Source organism: Chlorocebus sabaeus, chromosome 26, assembly GCF_047675955.1.
Source record: "Chlorocebus sabaeus isolate Y175 chromosome 26, mChlSab1.0.hap1, whole genome shotgun sequence".
Taxonomy (NCBI): domain Eukaryota; kingdom Metazoa; phylum Chordata; class Mammalia; order Primates; family Cercopithecidae; genus Chlorocebus; species Chlorocebus sabaeus.
In genome coordinates this window covers 50,592,881-50,613,827 of record NC_132929.1, presented here as the reverse complement: position 1 = coordinate 50,613,827, position 20,947 = coordinate 50,592,881, and the positions used below count along the sequence as shown (strand labels likewise).

The 20,947-nt window shown below is 51.8% G+C and overlaps 2 protein-coding genes across 2 annotated transcripts in view; both read right to left on the bottom strand.

Annotated features, from left to right (window-relative positions):
• Positions 1-20,947, bottom strand: part of PPCDC (phosphopantothenoylcysteine decarboxylase) — a 357,482-nt gene that overhangs the window by 295,750 nt on the left and 40,785 nt on the right. The gene's annotated exons all lie outside the window — the stretch shown is intronic.
• Positions 6,776-20,947, bottom strand: part of CYP1A2 (cytochrome P450 family 1 subfamily A member 2) — a 33,255-nt gene continuing 19,083 nt past the window's right edge. The window contains 3 exon segments of the mRNA XM_038008877.2: positions 6,776-6,869; positions 8,113-8,203; positions 10,945-10,994. Of these exon segments, the coding sequence (XP_037864805.2) occupies positions 6,776-6,869; positions 8,113-8,203; positions 10,945-10,994 (235 nt within the window).

Genomic DNA, 20,947 nt, shown 5'->3' with positions numbered 1-20,947 from the left:
GAATTTGAGTTTTATCATATGAGCAATGGGGAGCCATTGAAAGATGTTTATAAGCAGGGTAGTGATGTGATAAAGAGTGAAGGTCAGCCGGGTGCTGTGGCTCATGCCTGTGATCCCAGCACTTTGGGAAGCTGAGGCAAAAGGATCACTTGAGGCCAAGAGTTTGAGACCAGCCCGGGCAACACAGCAAGACCCTGTCTCTACAACAACAACAAAAAAATTTCTAATTTCTAATTAGCCAGCCTCCAGGAGGCTGAGGTGGGAGGATCACTTGGGTTGGGGAGGTGGAGGCTGCAGTGAGCAACTTCAGCCTGTGCAACAGAGCAAGACCCTGTCTCCAAAAAAAAAAAAAAAAAAAAAAGAGTGAGGATCAAAGGTCAAAGCCCTAGTGAGGAGGCTGTTGCATGGCCTGGACCAGGGCTGACAGGTCTAGCCCTGGTGGAAGCAGCGGGATAGAGAAGTGAATGGACAAAGGCAAGTCCCAGGACAGCTCTCCATGAGGGGTTGTTTGTGGGGAGTGAGGCCACAGGAGAAATCAGACATGACTTCTCAGTCCTCAGGTGTGGCTGGAGCACTTGGGGAGATGGTGTGAGATGGGAGAACCTGAGGAGAGTGCCAGGCTGGGGGAACACTCAGGAGTTCGGTTTTGGACAAACTGAGTTTGGGATGCCTGCGAAACGTGGAGTCAAGGCAGTGTTGGGAACTGAGCACGAGCTCTCTGAGGCTAGGCCTTCTGCCTGGTTATGGGGCCTGCCCCAGGAGTACAGAGAAGAGAGGAGAGGTTGGAGGCCCACTCCTGGATGTGGGGAACCAGACAGAAGCTTCTGGTTGCATTTTGATGACACAAGCGCCAAATGGGCTAGCTCCATGCAAAGTTGGGTTGGCCTCCAGCAGTCCAGAGCTTATGCACATGTATGTGCATTTATACACTTACGGGGTCCCCTGGGAAAGGAAGGGCTGCTCCTCCCTCCACCCAGCCTCCTCCCCTCCCCCAGCCTCTTTGCACGGAGATGACAGTTTAGAGAAGCTGGTGTGAAATAGCTTGAAACTCGGACAGTCTGGGCAGTCCCCCAGGGCAGAAAACAGGAAGCCAAGATTAAAGGCAGATTTCCAGCAAAGTCCCCTTCTACTTCCTGCAGAGCAGGTGCTCAGGCTGAGCTGGCTGCTAGAAGAGGGGCAGGGCAGCTTCCCTTGCTGACAGCACCTCCAGGCCTTCCACAGTGACCGGCTTTCCAGCTTTGGGAGCTGTCCTTTGGCCCTGTCATCACCATCCCCACCAGGCCCTTAAGGAATGCGCCTGCTCTGCTCGGGAAAGAGGCTGTGGTGGGAGTCATCACTAGGAAAGACTCTTAATAGTGGCACAAACAGGAAGCAGCACTTGGGGGCACCTGGCAGGCAATGGGACCAAGCAGAAAGGGCATGGGCCGTGGGGTCACTGAGGCCTGGCATGAATCCAGGGTGCAGGGTGCAGGGTCTCACTGAGCTGTGGGGATGGGTTGAGAGGTGAAAGCAGGGGAAAAGGGGCCTTCAGGGAAGGTGGCCAGGGAGATCCAACCAGTGCTGGGGGCTGAGAGTCTCTAGGGAGAAACAGGGAGAAGCCAAGAGGCCACACTAGCCCCTGTCATCTTGTTGCCAGGGGCCTGTTGGCTGAGTGCCAAGCTCAGGCCCACAGATATCAAAGACTCAGGGAACCAGGGGCCAGAACAGGCCTCCCCTGTGACTTCTGCCCCTTCCTGACCCACAGGAGAGCAGGCTCTTGGGGATTCCATCAAGCAAGCAGCTGAGACTTCCTCATGCAGAGATAAACCTTGGCCTTCCCAATAACCCCCGTTGCCTTCCTTAGGAGGCCTGAGTTTCCATCCTTCCAAAGCTGTCCTTTGGAGGAAACATATCTGCCTGAATCCAGGCACAGAAAACCTCCCTCCTAAGGCTGGACAAGTTTATTATGAGGATGAGGCATTGGCCCAGGGGACCCAGGTTCTAGGGACACTGCTTTTTTTCTTTTTTTTTTTTTTTGAGACGAAGTCTCGCTCTGTCACCTAGTCTGGAGTCCATGGCGTGATCTCGGCTCACTGCAACCTCCGCCTCCCAGGTTCAAGCAATTTCCCTGCCTCAGCCTCCTGAGTAGCTGGGATTATAGGCGCCACCACCACGCCAGGCTAATTTTTGTATTTTTAGTAGAGATGGGGTTTCACCATATTGGCCAGGCTGGTCTTGAACTCCTGACCTTGTGATCCACCCTCTTCGGCCTCCCAAAGTGCTGGGATTACAGGTGTGAGCTTCTGTATCCAGCCGACACTGCTTCTTACTTTGGGCCAGTCCTTCTCCTCTAGGCCTGTTTCCCTACCTAGGAACTGAAGGGTTTGGATTTGGCGATCTGTAGGTCTGAATCCCTGTGTACAAGTGGAGGGCCTTGGGAGTAAAGTGGGTGAGGGGCTATTGACTGCCTCTAATTTCTGTCCCCCTGGGACCAGAGAACTACCATTTACTGAACATCTGCTACGTGCCAGGTACTTTATTATTATCATTGATAATAGCAGCTAATATTTATTGAGCACTTACTATGCACAACCACTTTTCATGTCAGACCAAGGTAGGCTCTCTCCACTGCACCAGTTTGCTCCAAGGGGATTTCCTGGGAAGTTAGTTTTTGTTTCTGGTCATGATGGTGGTAGAAGTCCTGATCTGGTGGCTTGGTGGCTTGATTGGTGTGGTGGTGATCTAACTGAGAGGCCATTGGGAGCTGGAGGACCCCACCCTTGGGGCCTGAGGCAGCCAGCACTCAGGGGTTAACTGGCAGACCCCTGATGGCAAAGGTTGTGGGTCCTGGGCTTCCTGATTTGATATCTCCCTGGAGAGGGCAGATCTAGAGCCAAGTCTATGATAAGAGTTGGCCGAGGTGCCTGGGATCCCTGCAGGCTGTCCCAGCGCCTCCCCCATGCACACAATTCCCTCCTCCTTGGTTCCTATCTTCTTGGAATGTTCTGTCTTGTGGGGGCAGAGGTGTTCAACAAGGCGATGAAGTTCCCAGAGGGTTGTGCACGTGCAGCGTGAGTGCGGAGCAGAGACCTCTCTTTGCCTGAGCACTCAGACCCTGCAGGAGGAGAGATGGTGCCTGGGGGCCTGGCAGAGGGGGCAACAGGAGCAGAGGCCCTGGGGCTGGAAGGGATTAAGCTTTGGGCAAAAGGAAAACAGGCCAGGATGGGATGGGGTCAGAGCCTTGGAAGCAGAGGCACAAATGGCCAGAGCCTGTAGGGTCCCCTGTGGAATAGGGGAATCTTTGGACTTCATCCTTAGGGCATTGGGGCCCTGCCCCCATGCTATTTGAGGGTTCACCACAGACTTAGCTGATCAGCTTTACATGTTAAAAATATTACTTCTGCTTCTGGTTGGAGAATTGACTAGCTGTCTTCGAGAAGCTTTGATGACCTCTTCCCATATCCCAAGGCTGGAAGCCTCCCCTCTGCTATTGTCCCTCACTGGCCTGCTTCTTAGTATTATAGCACTGACTACCCCCTTTGTACTTGTGTCCTGATCTGCTGCTGGAGGCTGAAGCCTGGTACTCAAACGTTTGTTGAATGAATGAGTGATATAAATTTCAATTAATAATAATAATAGGCAATGCTAATGTAGGTGTTACATGTGCTAGCATCATTCTAAGCATTTTACATGTCTTTTTGTTTGTTTGTTTTTGAGACGGAGTCTTGCTCTGTCGCCCAGTCTGGAGTGCAGCGGTGTGATCTCATCTCCTGGAACCTCCACTGCCACCCCCCTCCCCCTGCCCTGGGTTCAAGTGATTCTCCCACCTCAGCCTCCCAGCAAGTAGCTGGGACCACAGGCATGTGCTGTGCCATCACACCCAGCTAATTTTTGTATTTTTAGTAGAGACGGGGTTTTACCATCTTGGCCAGCCTGGTCTGGATCTCCTGAGCTCAAGTGATCCCCCTGCCTTGGCCTCCCAAAGTGCTGGGATAACAGGTGTGGGCACCGCACCCTGCTGTTTACTTTTTTTTTTTTTTTTGAGACAGGGTCTCGCTATGTTGCCCAGGCTGGTTTTGGAACTTCCAGGCTCAAATGATCCTTCCGCCTCAGCCTCTCAGAGTAGCTGAGACTACAAGGGCCTGCCTAGCTATTCTACATGTCTTCAGTGTCATTAGATCCTCCCAATCTCTTTACAATGTAGGTATTATTATTACCTCTATTTGCAGATAAGAAAACTAAAGAGGGATTTAAGGAGGAAACAGTCACCAGATCCCAGCTGGGGGAAAAAGGACCCCGGATGCCATCACATCATTCTTGCTCAATTTATTACAAAGGCTTCCAAGGTTACAGTCCTGGCTGCACCCCCTTCCCAGCCTTGTGACCTTAAGCAAAAGTCACTGAACCTTTGTGAGCCTCAGTTTCCTCATCTCTAAAGTGGGACTGAGAGGACCCATGTCACAGGGGATTTATGCTAAACTGAGATGATGTAAAGTTGCTTGCTTAGCAGGGTTCTTTGACACAAGGCAGACTTTCCCGCCACGGCAGTTAGATGAATATTTTTTCTCTCACTCCTGAAACAGGCTTTGTAGTTCTAGCTCTCCCCTGCTGGGTTCAGTTGGGCTTTCCAAGGGTAGGGCCAGGCCTTTTGTCTGTTCCTAGGCCTACAGTTTCACAATGGCTGATGAATTGAAAACCCTCATTCATCCATTCACTAAATATTGAGGGCATGTTTACTACTTTCCAGGCACTGGAGCAGCTGGAATTGGGCAGGGCCAGAGCTAACTGGTTCCCACCTGGAGTCCTGGGCTCACAGCAGGCTGACACATCGCCCTCTGTGCTGTCAGCGGTCATTTTTGTGCTGGACCCAATAGTCCCCTGGCTCAGCCTTGCTGACTGGAAGCCGCAGTTGGTACTGTTCTGGCTTCCTCCTGGGAACTCTGGGCAAAAGCAAGAAAAGCGGCCCTGGGGTTCTCTGCAGTGCAAAGGTTAGAGACCTGGCCCAGGGTGGGGCAGGTGAGGAGAAGGAGCAGGAGGTTTGCTCTGCGAGGGCTGGGAAGAGAGAGCAACTGGGCACTGGTGAGCCTCAGGCCCAGCTTTTGCAAAACCCATGCAAATGCCCCCGCCCAGGTGTTAACACTTGTGAAGAAACCTGTGTGCCAACATTGTCCCTGTCAGAGATCAGGGGAGCTTTTGAAAGACCTCCTTGCCTGATTGGGGGTGGAGTGGAACTGGGCTGGGGGCTGGGGCCAGGGGTAGATCCTCCCTGAGCTGGAGGAGATTTTGGAAGCCCCTGTGAGTCAGGGCGAGGCCTGGAGGGCCCTTCGTCAGGGGACTCCAGAGGACCTGGAGGGAAATGCCCCTTCCTTTTGGCCCGTATGCCCCCCAGAATTTCCTTCTAAAGAGTGTGTGTTTGGGTGAGCTCCGTGAGGACAAGGACTGGCTCCCTTTCCTCTGTCTCTCCATGGGAAGGCACAGAGCCTGTAGCCATAAATGTATGCTAAATGAATACATGAGTGATCGAATTCTCCCCAGGGGTCTCAGGGCTCCCATTCCAAGGAGAAGCTCTTTGCCTGCATCCCTATTGCCTGTCCCCCAGTCTATCTTCTCGAATCCCTAACTGGAAGCTTTGGGTCTCCAGGAGTGTTCTCCTGACATTGAGGTAGCCCCGGGAGGTCCCAGTCACCTCTCCCTCCAGCCAGGGCTGGTTCCTTCTTTTTTTTTCTTTTTTCTTTTCTTTTCTTTTTTTTTTTTTTTTTGAGACGGAGTCTCGCTCTGTCGCCCAGGCTGGAGTGCAGTGGCCGGATCTCAGCTCACTGCAAGCTCCGCCTCCCGGGTTTACGCCATTCTTCTGCCTCAGCCTCCCGAGTAGCTGGGACTACAGGCGCCCGCCACCTCGCCCGGCTAGTTTTTTAAAATATTTTTTAGTAGAGACGGTGTTTCACCGGGTTAGCCAGGATGGTCTCGATCTCCTGACCTCGTGATCCGCCCATCTCGGCCTCCCAAAGTGCTGGGATTACAGGCATGAGCCACCGCGCCCGGCCTCTCTTTTTTTTTTTTTTTTTGAGACGGAGTCTCACTGTGTTGACCAGGCTGGAGTGTCGTAGAGCCATCTTGGCTCACTGCAACCTCCATCTCCCAGGTTAAAGTGATTCTCCTGCCTTAGCCTGCTGAGTAGCTGGGACTACGGCTGTGTGCCACTATGCCTGGCTAATTTTTGTATTTTCGGTAGAGACGGGGTTTCACCATGTTGGCCAGGCTGGTCTTGAGAACTCCTGACCTCAAGTGATTCACTCACCTCGGCCGCCCAAAGTGCTGGGATTACACACGTGAGCCACTGACACTCTACTCAAGTGATCCACCTGCTTCGCCCTCCCAAAGTGCTGGGATTACGGTGTGAGCCACTGAACCCAGGGCTGGTCCTTTTTTTTTTTTTTTTCTGAGTCAGGGTCTTGCTGTGTCACCCGGGCTGGAGTACAGTGGTGCGATATCAGCTCACTGCAACCTCCGTCTCCTGGGCTCAAGCAATCCTCCTACCTCAGCCTCCTGAGTAACTGGGACTACAGGCACGCACCACCATGCCCAGCTAATTTTTGTATTTTTAGTAGAGACAGGGTTTCACCATGTTGGCCAGGATGGTCTCGATCCCTTGACCTCATGATCTGCCTGCATTGGCCTCCCAAAGTATTGGGATTACAGGAGCGAGCCACCGCACCCGGCCTGTGGCCAGTTCTTATCCCCCAAAGATTTCCACCCTCACCCCGCAGCCAGTCTTGGCTCCTGCAGCCTGCAGCCCTCAGCGACTCCAAGTCCACTGCAGCCGGTGGTGTAGCCAGCTCTCAATGCCCGTCTCCACTGAGCGACCAGCCAGCAGTGTGCTTGGCAGCTTACTGAGGAGGCCCACCGGGTGGGCTGCTGGAGGCCAGCCCCTTGCGTGGGTCCTGGCGTGGGTGCTGACACCCACTCCCCACCCCCACTTTGCTGAATGAGTGAGGATTGATGTTGGGGTGACAGGACCAAAGCTTGGGAGGAGTCAGGCCAGCTAGAGCCAGGGTGTGTGACTGGGGCCCAGGGAGATGATGTTTGGTGGCAGTGCCCTGTTCCAGCTGCACTGGAGCCCTCACCTTCCCTGGGTGACTGCCATATCCCCAGCTTGGTTCTCTGTCTTTGTGAGCAGGGCATTTGTTTTCTGCTAATGTTAGCTGGAGGTCAGTCTCTGTTGTTTGTGACTTAGAAGCCTGACTGGTGCCCCCTGACCCCACCCCCATCGTGGCGGGTGGGAGGATGAGGTCAGGTCTTGCGTGGGAAGTGCCAGATTCACAGTGATTAGACAAAGGCCATTGTCTTCCCTTGCACTCCGGGTGATCACTTGCCTCCTACCTCTTTCAGAATCCAGAATCCAGGCCGGGCTTGGTGGGTCACGCCTGTAATCCCAGCACTTTGGGAGGCTGAGGCGGGCGGATCACTTGAGCTCAGGAGTTCAAGACCAGCCTGGCCAACATGGTGAAACCCCATCTCTACTAAAAATACAAAAAATTAGCCAGGTGTGATGGCTCACGCCTGTAGTCCCAGCTACTCAGAGACTGAGGCAGGTGAATCGCTTGAACCCAGCAGGTGGAGGTTGCAGTGAGCAGAGATCGCGCCACTGCACTCCAGCCTGGGTGACAGAGTGACTCCATCTCAAAAAAAAAAAAAAAAGAGAAAATCTAGAATCCAGTCTCGTCTCTGGTGGCGCTGGCCTGCTGGTCTACTCGGGTCTGCGGGAGAACAGCCCCACCTGGTGGCCACAGCACAGAGCCCAAGGGGAAGGGATGAGAGAGCCACAGAGAGGCAGACAAGGTCACACCCCCTGCTGGGCTGGCCCAGAGGCACGCCTGGAGAGCAGGCGCATGTCTGCTCTGGGAAAGATGAGCTGTTTGGCTCCTGGGAGGACCATGTCCCAGACTTACCTAGGGCTGGAGCCACAGCTGATTGTTCCCGATTGGGAGCATCACAGGGCAGGGGCTGGGTGGGTGAGGGCAGAGAGCTGGAAGGTGCCCCATCTGGCTATGGAAGAACTTTTCTAGGTGAGGTGCTGGGGAGCGGATGAGCCAGACCAGCACATGGCTGCTGGGACTCCACAGGGCCCTGTACCGTGGGCTGCTCCCTGATTTGAAGGCCACCACCACACTGGTCCCTGGGGATCCTGGATTGGCCTCAGTGTTGCTGACATCCTCAGATTTTCCTGAGCAATAAGAGCAAAGTGAGAACAGGTAGGAAGGCACACTTTGTTGAACACCTACTGTGTGCTGGGTGTTTGCACATTTGCTCTCATTTGATCATCTCCCTTCAAGGAAAACAGTAGCATCTAGATCTTATCTGTAGGGTAAGGGAGACCCACAGAGGGTGATTTACAGAACCACCCCAGAGCCTGAACTCTTTTTCCTGCCCCATGAGGAGGTCACCAGATGGCAGCTGCAGAGACCCCAGACCCCAGGTCCTAGGTTTGCTCAGCAGTGAAGGGCTGCAAGCTGGGGGAGATGTTTGCCTTCTGCCTGCTAGCCCTCCATCTAGACCTTCAGAAGCTTCTGGTGCAGGGGCCATCTCCTGCTGGACATGGTTGGGGTAGGAGGGTCTGGTTGCAACAGTCCTGGACCTCCAGGTGGGAGGCAGAGATAGGCCACAGGTGGAGGCAAGGCCAGGAAGGAGGAGCATGATGTGGCAGACTGGGGTCAAACTCCACACTTCACAGTCTGCCCTGAGCCTTGTCCGCAGCTTTCAGCTTGGCCCAGGCCCTTTGAGGGGAAGCACAGGTATTGATGCCAAGTTGGAGGGTCATGTGTTGCCCCAGTCACTTCTGCATGGGCTTCAAGAGCCACCAGCAAGCTTGAGGCCAGATCCAACTCTGCAAATGACTAGAGGTGTCATCCTGGGCAAGTGACCTCCTGCGCCTCTGTCCCCATCTGCCCAGTGGGCATTAGCACGTCGCTGTTCCAGTGAGCTGTAAGGACTAAGTGGGGCTAAGTGCCAGGAGGGACCTAGCATAGAGCAGGTGCTCGGGGAACTTTGGCTGATTCTCAAGTGAAAGCAGAAGCAAGGGGACAGCTGGACTGCAGTCATCTCCAAGATCCTGGAATTTAATCCCTTTGAATATAAGAGCCCTGAGGAGAGGCAGGTGGGGGTGTAGGTCCGTGAAGAACTGGCTGCTCTCATCCCTGTGCCTTTGGCGCACTTGCAACCCTCGTTTTCTCACCTGTTGCTCCAGCTAAGTGGGCAGTGTGAGAGTCCCAGGAAGTTACAAATGGATCTGTACCATCAGTGTTCCCAGTGCCCCAGCACAGAAAAGATAATGGATCAGCCTTGAGGGTAGTGAGCTCTCTGTTCTTGAAAGTATGAGAATAGAAGTTGAACTCCTGGCAGGGAGTTGGATGAGGAATATGTATTTATTTCTTTATTTATTTGAGATGGAGTCTTGCTCTGTCGCCCTGCCTGGAGTGTAGTGGCGTGATCTTGGCTCACTGCAACCTCTGCTTCCTGGGTTCAAGCAATTCTCCTGCCTCAGCCTACCAAGTTGCTGGGATTACAGGTGCCTGCCACCATGCTTGGCTAATTTTTTTGTATTTTTAGTAGAGACGGGGTTTTACCATGTTGGCCAGGCTGGTCTCGAACTCCTGACCTCAGGTGATCAGCTCGCCTCAGCCTCCCAAAGTGCTGGGAAGCCGCCAGGCCTGGCTTCACGAGGAATTTCTACTCCAGGTGGGTCTATGAGGACCAGGCCAGGGAATGAGGGAGGGGAAGTGGGGGGCTGTTCTCTGGCCACTCTTAGTGGCTTCTCTAGAATTTCTGCATAGGACGGACTTGAGACTTGTCTTGAAGTTGTATTTGCAAAACAAAGTCGCTTATTCCTTAGATTGCCTTTTTATTTGGGGTGGGGTCCCCAAGACACTGGATAAAGGCTAGCAGCTATGAGAAACATGTGCTTCTCTAACTGCCCAGGAGAGGGCAGCCTACACCGCATTTTCGGCTCCTGTTTTGGCTGGGGAGAGTGACTCGGGCAGATCCTGGCCTGAGGACAGGGCTGGGGGCCGACGGATCGGGAAGAATTGGGCAGCAGATGGGTGTGGGGGCGGGGGCTGTTCTTCTCCCCATAGATCACAAGCCCGACTTTTTTGGGGTTAGGAGGAACAGGCAAGGTGGGAAGCTTTCCTTTCAACAGTGGATCCTGCCAATGGAAAAATTTAGTAGAATTTGAAGACCACGGTTGCAGCAAGTGTCCGGGAAGCCTTTCAGCTTGACGTTTCGGGACAGATTCCTGCTCCCCCGGGGCAAGGAACACGTGACAGCATGGCTGCTGGGAGGAAGGGAGCCTCCTGCACAGGAAAAGAAAAGCCCCCGGAGGGCTGCGCTGAGCTCACACAGGACAGTTAAGCAGGGCACTTGAGGCACGGTGGTGAGCAGAAGTCCCTCTGTCATCCCCTGGGTGCTGGCTTGTGTGTAGTGCGTATTTACCCACTTCAGCCTCCCAAAGTGCAGGGATTACAGGCTCACTGCAGAGCTCCTGGCCTTTTCCCCCGGCAGCCACTCGCAGCAGGCCTAGTGACATCCTGGGTGGATGAGGGGAGGGAGAGCAGCTGGAGGGCCAGGAGATAAGAAAGGACCATTTCTGGAAAGCATGGGCGGATCGGTCACTCAGAGAACGGCAGAATCCAGCCCTTCCAGGAACCATCCCCAGAAGCCCCTTCTGGCTCTGGAAGGGCTTTTCTAGATGGGGTGCTGCAGGGGTGAGCCTGATCCATATGTGGTTGCCAGGACTCCCCACAGTCCCCTGAGTCTGAGACCCTGTGTGTCCGCAGCTTATGCATGTGGCATTCTCAGCACAGGATGCTCACACTGGTTTAGCACAGTGCACCTGTAGGCACCAGGAAGTTCTGACCCTCTCTTGGAGTGGGGCCTGAAGCCCCTCTCTGGTTGAGGAGATGGCCTCACCTCTCCCTGGGTGAGAAGGCAGCCCCTTCTCAAACTTATCAGGTGCCTCCCTGGGGACACAGGGCAGAGAGAACGGTGACCCCCTTTGGGCTCCAAGTTGGGGGTGCAGGGCAAAGGCCAGAGAGCTCAGCCAGAGCCTAGCAGACTCCAGGCAGGCAAGGAGGAAATCGTGCCCAGTCCCACCCACTGCCTGTTTGCCTAGCTGCAGGGGAGCCTGGCAGGAGCCAGGATAGGATTCCGCAGCCCTGGGGCAGCAGGGACTAGGAGGGGCCTGGCCTGGCAGGATGAAGGCTGGGTTTTAAGCCTTGCCCATACACCACCTTCCTGGGTGCCTATCTAGACCTCAGTTTCCCCATCTGTGCCATGAGGCTTACTCACTCATTTATTCATTGCACATTTACCTAGTGTTCAGCTAAGCACAGAGGCCTTGCCATTTTATACCCCTGGCTTTGATCCCTCCTCTGCTACTTACTTTCTGGGCAGTCGTTGGCACTTTTTTGTAACGTCTCTGAGCCTCAGTTTCCTTACCTGTAAAAAGGAGTGTGTGCCTCATAAGATTGCTGTGAAGATTAAATTGTTGTTATTATGGAATAAGGAAAGTGAGACCTGGTTACTGTCCTCAGGGAGCACTCAGTGCAAACACACTGAGAACACCAGGCACATAAGCTTGTAGATGCACAAGAACATACATGTTCAGGTTTTACATCAAGGAAGCAGCATTTTAAGAGAGGTACATTTCTTTTTGTTTTTGTTTTTGTTTTTGTTTTTTTTTGAGACGGAGTCTTGCTGTGTTGCCCAGGCTGAAGTACAGTGGCATGATCTGGGCTCACTGCAGCCTCTGCCTCCCAGGTTCAAGCAATTCTCCTGCCTCAGCCTCCAGAGTAGTTGGGATTACAGGCACCCACCACCTCACCCAGCTAATTTTTGTATTTTTTTTTTTTTTTTAGTAGAGACGAGGTTTCGCCATGTTGGCCAGGCTGATCTCGAACTCCTGACGTCAGGTGATCTACCCTCTTCAGCCTCCCAAAGTGCTGGGATTACAGGTGTGAGCCACCATGCCCAGCCAAAAGAGGCACATTTCAATGGCTAGGGTGCAGGTGGGGCAAAGAAGAAGAGGGCCTGGCTGGGCGCAGTGGCTCACACCTGTAATCCCAATGCTTTGGAAGGCTGAGGTGGGTGGATCACTTCAGCTCAGGAGTTCAAGACCAGCCTGGGCAACATGGTGAAATGCTGTCTCTACAAAATACAAAAAAATTAGCTGGGCATTGATAGCATGCACCTGTAATCCCAGTTACTTGGGAGGCTGAGGCTGGAGAATTGCTTGAGCTCAGGAAGGGCAGTTGTAGTGAGCCAAGATTGTGCCACTGTGCTCCAGCCTGGGCAACACAGTGAGACCCTGTCTCAAAAAAAAAAAAAAGAAAAAAAGAAGAAAAGGAGGGTTCAACTCTAGGTGCAAGGTAACCCAAGGTAAGTTAGGGGCTCAGTTGTCTGTAGCCATGGTTGGTGCTCATGGCACGTGTGTAGACATTCAGATATACATGCAGCTTCTGATGTTTTGCTCTCCCTCAGTCCTTGAGATGGGGAAGACAGAGCCAGGAGTCAACTTCTTCCCCTCTTTCCTTCCCGTCCAGGTCTTAACAATCCTGCAAAAGGTCCCCAAATGCATAACTGGAATACTGCTGAGTTCATAGAGCCATAAAGATCTAGGTTTCAGTTCTGGCTCTTCTGCTTTCCTGAAGAAGCCATCTTCCCTCTCTGAGCCTCTGTCTCTCCATCTCTAAATTTGGGTTATTTCATGGGTGAGGCTACGCCTTTCCTGAGAGGGGTGATAATTTGTCTACAAGCACACAGTAACCCTTTTCCTGCCTCAGGACCTTTGCACAGGTTGGTCCCTGTTCCTTTTTCCTCTTTTCTTCTTTCAGGCAGACTCACTCCATCACCTGGGCTGGAGTGCAGTGGTGCGATCTCGGCTCACTGCAACCTCCGCCTCCTAGGTTCAAGCAATTCTCCTGTCTCAGCCTCCCGAGTAGTTGGGATTACAGGTGCATGCCAGGATGACCAGCTAATTTTTGTATTTTTAGTAGAGATGGGGTTTCACCATATTGGTCAGGCTGGTCTTGAACTCCTGACCTCAGGTGATCTGCCTGCCTCAGCCTCCCAAAGTGCTGGGATTACAGGCGTGAGCCACGCACCCAGCAATGTGCTCTTCTTTAATTTGAACTCTGAGAAGCCCGTCCTAATTAACCCACCTAAAGTCTTCGTCTCTGGGCCAGGCACTGTGTGGCTCACACCTATAATCCCAGCACTTTGGGAGGCTGAGGTAGGCGGATCACCTGAGGTCAGGAGTTCAAGACCAGCCTGACCAATATGGTGAAACCCCATCTCTACTAAAAATACAAAAATTAGCTGGGTATTGTGGCATGCGCCTGTAATCCCAGCTACTTGGGAGGCTGAGACAGGAGAATTGCTTGCACCAGGGAGGTGGAGGTTGCAGTAAGCTGAGACTGCACCACTGCATTCCAGCCAGGGTGACAGAGTGAGACTCTGTCTCAAAAAATAAAATAAAATAAATACAAAATAAAGTCCTCGCCCCTGTTTATCCCTTCCTAGTAGCCTTGCTGCTTTTTTTTATAGCACTCTTTATACTTTGTAATTGGGTATTTCTTTGCATGCTTACTGTTTTAGTGTCTGTCTCTTCACTAGACCATAAGCTTTGTGAGAGCAGAAGGTATTCATGTTGATCTTGTTCATTGTCACATCTCCATCAGCTGGCACAGCACAGCGTCTGGTATGTAATAGATGCTCAATCAATGTAATGTAAATTGCTTTTTTTTTTTAAATAGAAAAATCTATATACCTGTTACAAAGCACAAAAGTTACAAAAGGATAAATCTCCCTCAAACCCATGTCCCCCCTCCCCTACACATCTATTAGCTTCACTAGAGATGAAACTTACTCTTTATAGTACAGCCTTCAGGATAGTCCCTGCATATATATATAAAATATATACTTATATTTATGCATATATATTATATATTTATGCATATATATTAGCACATACTTGTGTTTAAAAACAGAAATGGTAACAAACTATATAGCTTGCTCTCATTCCTTTAAGCTGTTTTATTTTTAAAAATATATTATTATTTTTGAGATGGGTCTCACTCTGTCGCCCAGACTGGAGTGCAGTGGCATGATCTGGGCTCACTGCAACCTCCACCTCCTGATGCCCAGCTAATTTTTGTAGTTTTAATAGAGACAGAGTTTCACCATATTGGCCAGGCTGGTCTCAAACTCTTGACATCACATGGTCCTCCTGCCTCCGCCTCCCAAAGTGCTGAGATTACAGGTGTGAGCCACTGTGCCCAGCCAACCTCTTTTTTTTTTTTTTTTTTAAATGGGCTGTCGTTCTGTTGCTCAGGCTGGAGTGCAGTGGAGCCATCTCAACTCAATGCAACCTCTACCTCCCAGGCTCAAGCAATCCTCCCACCTCAGCCTCCCAAGTAGCAGGGGTTACAGGCACCTGCCACCACACCCGGCTAATTTTTGTATTTTTAGTAGAGATTGGGGTTTCACCAAGTTGGCCAGGAGGTCAAACTCCTGACCTCAACTGATCCACCCACCTCAGCCTCCCAAAGTACTGAAATTACAGAAGCGAGCCAATGTGCCCAGCCTACATCTTAACCATTTTTTCTCTTCTTTCTTTTTTTTTTTTTTTTTTTGAGATGGAGTCTCGCTCTGTCACCCAGGCTAGAGTGCAGTGGCTGGACCTCAGCTCACTGCAAGCTCCGCCACCCGGGTTCACGCCATTCTCCTGCCTCAACCTCCGGAGTAGCTGGGACTACAGGCGGCCACCACCTCCCCCGGCTAGTTTTTTTTTTTTTTTGTATTTTTTGGTAGAGATGGGGTTTCACCGTGTTAGCCATGATGGTCTCAATCTCCAGACCTCGTGATCCGCCCGTCTCAGCCTCCCAAAGTTCTGGGATTACAGGCTTCAGCCACTGTGCCTGGCCCATCTTAACCATTTTTAAGTGCACAGTTTAGTGGTATTAAATGTACTCATAATGTTGTGCAACCATCACCACTATCCATCTTCAGAGCCCTTTCCCTCTTGTAAACCTGAAACCCTACCCATTAAACAGTAACTCCCCATTCCCCCTTCTCCCCAGCCCCAGGCAACCACCGTTCTACTTTCTATCTGTATGATTTAGACAAACCTAGGTACTTTGCAAAAGTGGAACCTTATGATATTTGTGTTTTTGTAACTGGCTTATTTCACCTAGCATAATGTTTAAAGCTTTACTTTTTAACTAAAATTCACTTTCACCAATGATGAATATGAGTGCCTTCTTTTCAGCACCCTTGCTAACACCATACATCTTTCCCAATCTAATTGGGTAAAAATTATATTTTTGTAGAGACAGAGTCTTGCTCTGTCGCCCAGGCTGGAGGGCAGTGGCGCGATCTTGGCTTACTGCAAACTCTGCCTCCCGGGTTCACGCCATTCTTCTGCCTCAGCCTCCCTAGTAGCTGGGACTACAGGCGCCCGCCACCACACCCGGCTAATTTTTTGTATTTTTAGTAGAGACGGGGGTTTCACTGTGTTGGCCAGGATGGTCTCAATCTCCTGACCTCGTGATCCGCCCACCTCTGCTTCCCAAAGTGCTGGGATTACAAACGTGAGCCACCGCGCCTGGCTAGCAATGACTTGACTTGAAGAACTCTAAGAGACTGAAAACTTACAAGATAGGAAGTTGCCTCGGGAATTTTTTATATATTTTATACAATTTCTGTCATGGAGTCAGCAGGCATGTGAATAAAACCTTAAAGGGAAAAAAAATTCTATTTGTGGTTTTAAGTTATAGTTCACTGATGCCAGGCATGGTGGCTCACCCCTGTAATCCCAGCACTTTGGGAGGCCAAGGTGGGTGGATCACTTGAGGTCAAGAGTTGGAGACCAGCCTGGCCAACATGATGAAACCCTGTCTCTACTAAAAATACAAATATTAGCCAGGCATGGTGATGCATGCTTGTAATCCCAGCTACGTGGGAGGCTGAGGTGGGAAGATTGCTTGAACCTGGGAGGTGGAGGGTACAGTGGGCCGAGATTGTGCCACTGTTCTCCAGGCTGGGTGACAGAGTGAGACTTCATCTCAAAAAAAAAGTTATAGTTCGCTGATTGTAAGTGCAGCCAAGCATCTCTTTATATTTTAAAATGTATTTGTGTCTGTTAACAGTTCATGTTCTTCATCTATGTTTTACTGGATTTTTTTTTTCTTTTTGTTTTTTTGAGACGGAATCTCACTCTGTCGCCCAGGCTGGAGTGCAGTGGCGCAATGTCAGCTCACGGCAACCTCTGCCTCCCAGGTTCAAGCAATTCTCCTGCCTCAACCTCCTGAGTAGCTGGGAAAACGCCTGGCTAATTTTTGTACATTTAGTAGAGACGGGGTTTCACCACATTGGCCAGGCTGGTCTTGAATTCCTGACCTCGTGATCCCCCTGCCTCGGCCTCCCAAACTGCTGGGATTACAGGCGTGAGCCATTGCGCCGGGCCTGGATTTATTATAATTTTTTTAAGTAGGAACTCTACGTATTAAAGAAATTAACCTTTAATCTGTGCATTATTCAAGGTCCCAGCAGGAAACAGTTTAATTCGAGGAAGATTTAATACAGAGAATATTACAAGGGGGTAGGCAAGGAATGGTGGCGGCCTAGTGTCTGAAGAATGCTGCAGGGGGAAAGAGCTGCCTGGAGAGGGCCGCCTCAGAGGACACATCTCCATCTCCTGTGAGAGCCTCTGTTCCATGAACCCATCTAGGAACCAGAGGGCCAGGGAGCCTGTGGATGAATGCCCCGCAGGTCAGCTTCCCCACACGGAGCACAGGATGGAGAGGGACTCTGAAGGGGAGAACTGGAAGCCAACCGGCTTATGTTCCTTGTGTTCCTTGTATGTCTTCTGACTTGGTTATGATTGTTTGGAAGGCAGAAATGATTGATTTTTTTTTCTTTTTTGAGACAGAGTTTCACTCTTGTTGCCCAGGCTGGAGTGCAATGGCACAATCTCGGCTTACGGCAACCTCTGCCTCCCAGGTTCAAGCGATTCTTCTGCCTCAGCCTCCCTAGTAGCTGGGATTACAGGCATGAGCCACCGCGCCCAGCCCAAAACGATTGATTTTTATGTAGTGGAATCAATCTTTTCTTTTATCGCTTCTGGACTTATGTCAAACTTAGAAAGGCTTTCTCCACTCATACTGCTTTAAAAAATCGATTTCTTTCTTTCTTTCTTTTTTTTGGCTTCTTATGGTTTTGTTTCTATTATTATTATTATTATTATTATTATTATTATTATTTGAGATGGCGTCTCGCTCTGTCACCCAGGCTGGAGTGCAGTGGCGTGTTCTTAGCTCACTGCAACCTTCTCCTCCCTGGTTCAAGCAATTCTCTTGCCTCAGCCTCCTGAATAGCTGGGATTACAGGCATGACCAGTGGCCAGGTTGATCTTGAACTCTTGACCTTGTGACCTGCCTGCCTCGGCCTCCCAAAGTGCTGGGATTACAGGGGTGAGCCACAGTGGCTGACCATGGTTTTATTTCTAACATTTAAATCTTAGATCCATTTGAATTTATTTAGGTAGGTATCCTTTTTTTAACACTAGGTATTCAATAACAGATCATTTCCCCACTGATTTGTTACTTTTAATAAAAACTTCTGAATCAAAGAATGAATTGATAGCATTGCTGGGAATGGGTACTCACTGCTGTATCATCTACCCCACAGCATTGCACCTCATCTTAGCCCTGGGCCCTGCCTGGGGCCCATTCCCAAATCCTGCCCCACCCTCTAGTGTCCTCTGGGTCTCCCAAGTGGCAATGGCATGGGGTCTACCACAGGTGAGGTTCCTGGGGTGGCCCAGCTGAAAGTGCCAGTGGGCCGGTGGGGGCTGGGAGCAGGCGTGGGCATGTATTTTGAACAGTAGTCTCGGGTGTGTCGATAAGGCAACAACAAATGTGAGTGCCAGCCCTCAGTGGGTGCATGTGTATGGGCAGATGTGGCCTGGAGTGATCAGGAGGATGCCTGTGCGTGAGTTCTCCAGGTGTCAGTTCAGGTGGCTCAGCACACAGGCCAGGTATGTGCGTGTTTGTAGCCAGGCATGTGTTTACAGGTGTGCCTCTATCTCCTGTGCCCTCAGGGCCAAGGGAGCCGCTGGCTTGCGTGTCAGAGAGTCCTTCCTGCCGTGAGAATAGTGGAATCTCAAAGTCCCCAGATTAGTGCTTCCTCCAAGGTGGGGGCTGGAGTGGGTGTGTGGCTGGCTGGGTAATCGGGCAGGTTTGGGAAGCATGCTTCTACTCCTGCTGGCGGGTCATGGTTACATCTGAGGGCTGGGAGACCTGGACTGGTAACACTACCTCCTTGGACAGTGGTAGTGGTGGCTGGGAGCTGAGGCCCTGCCCAGAGTTTTGGGGGTCCGCAGTGATAAAACAAGTAGCTGAGCACAAGTGGGCAGATTTCAGCAACCATCACACACCAGACAGGCTGCGCTCTGGGCCAGTGCCTCCACCACACTCCAGGTCAGCAAGGCCCAGGGCAGGGTCAGTTTCAGCCAGGCCCCCCAACTCTCCATATTTTCTAGCTGGGGAAATTGATGTCCAGAGTCTCTGGTCAGCAGCCAGCCTCGTGGGAACCCTCTGAGCTATCCTGCTAAGTGTGGATGGGCACGGTGGGAGAGCAGCTCCTCATCTCCTCCGGGCCTCCTCCCTGACCCCTGCCTCTAAGAGCCCCCATCTGATGGTGGAGCTGCTGAGACGCCTGGAATGAGTGTGATTGTGCGTGAGACACAGAGGGAGGAGTGCAGGGCTGTAAGGGAAGTGTAACTACACAAATGAAACTGAGCTGAGTGTTCCAAAAAATTTGAGGGGAGAGCATCCCCCAGCCCTTAGCAGCATACTCTGTACTCTCCAGAGGCATTTCTAGGACCTCACCGCTATCTGCAGCATAGGCGTCTTGGCCACTCTGAGCTGCGCCCTTCTCTCTCTCATGTTTTCTGGCTCAGCTGCTGGGTCCCTGATCACCACTGGTCTGGCTCCTTTCCCTCAGCCTCTCATGTAGTTGGCCAGCATTCCTTGAGACAACTCTGGAACAGGCTACGCGCCGGGGACACAGAGATGAATGAGAACAGCGCCCTGGACTCTTGGGGGGAACCCAGCTCAGCCCCAGAGAGAGGGTGGGGGACTATCTTCTCTGAAAGAAGGGGCAGGGGAAGCCAGTCCAGGTGGTGAAAACAGGATGTCGCAAGGGTGACAGGCCTGGAGCGCACAGAGGCCCGCCCCTTGAGCAGCATGGGGGTCTCCGGGCTTCCCTGGGGCAGACGTCAGGGGGGCGGTGGCCTGTCCCACTGGGAGGTGAGTTTCCTTCCGGCAGCTCCTTCTCACGCAATGGGCGGGAAGGGGTTGGGGGCCCATTGTTCCCTGGCACGCTAGCACCCCCAGCCTTCCCCAGCTTCTGGGTGGGGGGAGCAGTGGAAGGAAGTGGGCTGAGCCCAGGCCCTGGCAAGACCCCAGTGAGAGAGCGCAGGGTTTGGAGAAATGCTGGCTCACATGTGGGCCTGGTGTGTGCGCAGCTGCACATGCCACACATGTCAGAGGTCCATCTTGCCTGGAGACCACCTTTCTCAGGATTTCTGGTGTGCGTGTGCGTGTGTGTGTGTGTGTTGCACCCTGGCCTGTAACTTGGCACTTTACACACATTATCTCATTAAACCTCCCACCCAACCTGTAAGGTAAGATTATCATCTCCAGTTGTGAGATGAGAAAGTCTAGACTCAGAAAGTTTATGTCACTGGTCCAAGGTTAGTGGGTGAGCTGGGATTTTCTTCTGGATCTGTGAGTCAGCCTCCGGCCTCATCCTCTTTCCCTTTCCCAAGCCCTGTAATTATCTTAATACAGGCCTGGGGTGGAGGGATAAGTACAGAGGTGAAGGCCTGGGGGAACCCACTGAGTATTACCTACACCGCCATGTTATCCTAGACCCAGAAAAACCCGTTGGGCTGCAGGGCCCACGGGTAGAGCGCAGGTCCCTCAATGCAGAGCAGAGTCTGCTTCCCTTATTAGTGCAGAGTGACAGGCATCGGGCAGGTTCCTTGCCCAAAAGTGCCCCCCTCCACCCCATTGCACTGCTGTACTCCAGAGGCCCCATCGCAGCTGTACTCCAGAGGACTCTAGTGAGTCTGGTGTTATGTCATGGTGGAAGGGTGGGGGTGAGTCTGGTGTTATGTCATGGTGGAAGGGTGCAGGGTCTCAGAACTAATTTCAAGGGAGATCATTAAGGAATGGGGAGCTTGGCTCAAGGTATGGCTACCTCTGGTGGCAGTCCTCTCTCAGGGACAGGAGCCAGCGATAGGGATAAGGTAGAGGGCAAGCTCATGGACTGACACTGAATTGCATAAACTCTGGTCTAGCCAGTCTCTGCTTGGTTCCCCCACCCGGATGCTGTACTCACTACCATTCTTTCAGACAGTCTGCACCCTCCTCAGTTTCCTTTGTCAACTGGAAAATCCTTCCTTGGGAGGCAAGTTACTTTAAGACTGAGATTTGGCTGGGCGTGGTGGCTCACACCTATAATTGCAGCACTTGGGGAGACCAAGGTGGGTGGATCACCTGAGGTCAGGAGTTTGAGACCAGCCTGGACAACATGGTAAAATTCCATACTCTAATAAAAACACAAAAACTGGCCGGGCATGGTGGCGCATGCCTGTAGTCCCAGCTACTTGGGAGGCTGAGGCAGGAGAATTGCTTGAATCCAGGAGGCAGAGGTTTCAGTGAGCCGAGATTGCACCACTGCACTCCAACCTGGGTGAGAGTGAGACTCCATCTCAAAAAAAAAAAAAAAAAAAAGAGAAAGAGACTGAGATTTATGTGGGCAGGTGTGGGTGAGGGGGACCCCAGTGACTGAGTTCATTTGCATAGGAACTGAGGAGATCCTGGGAGGGAGGTCACCCTGAGGGAAA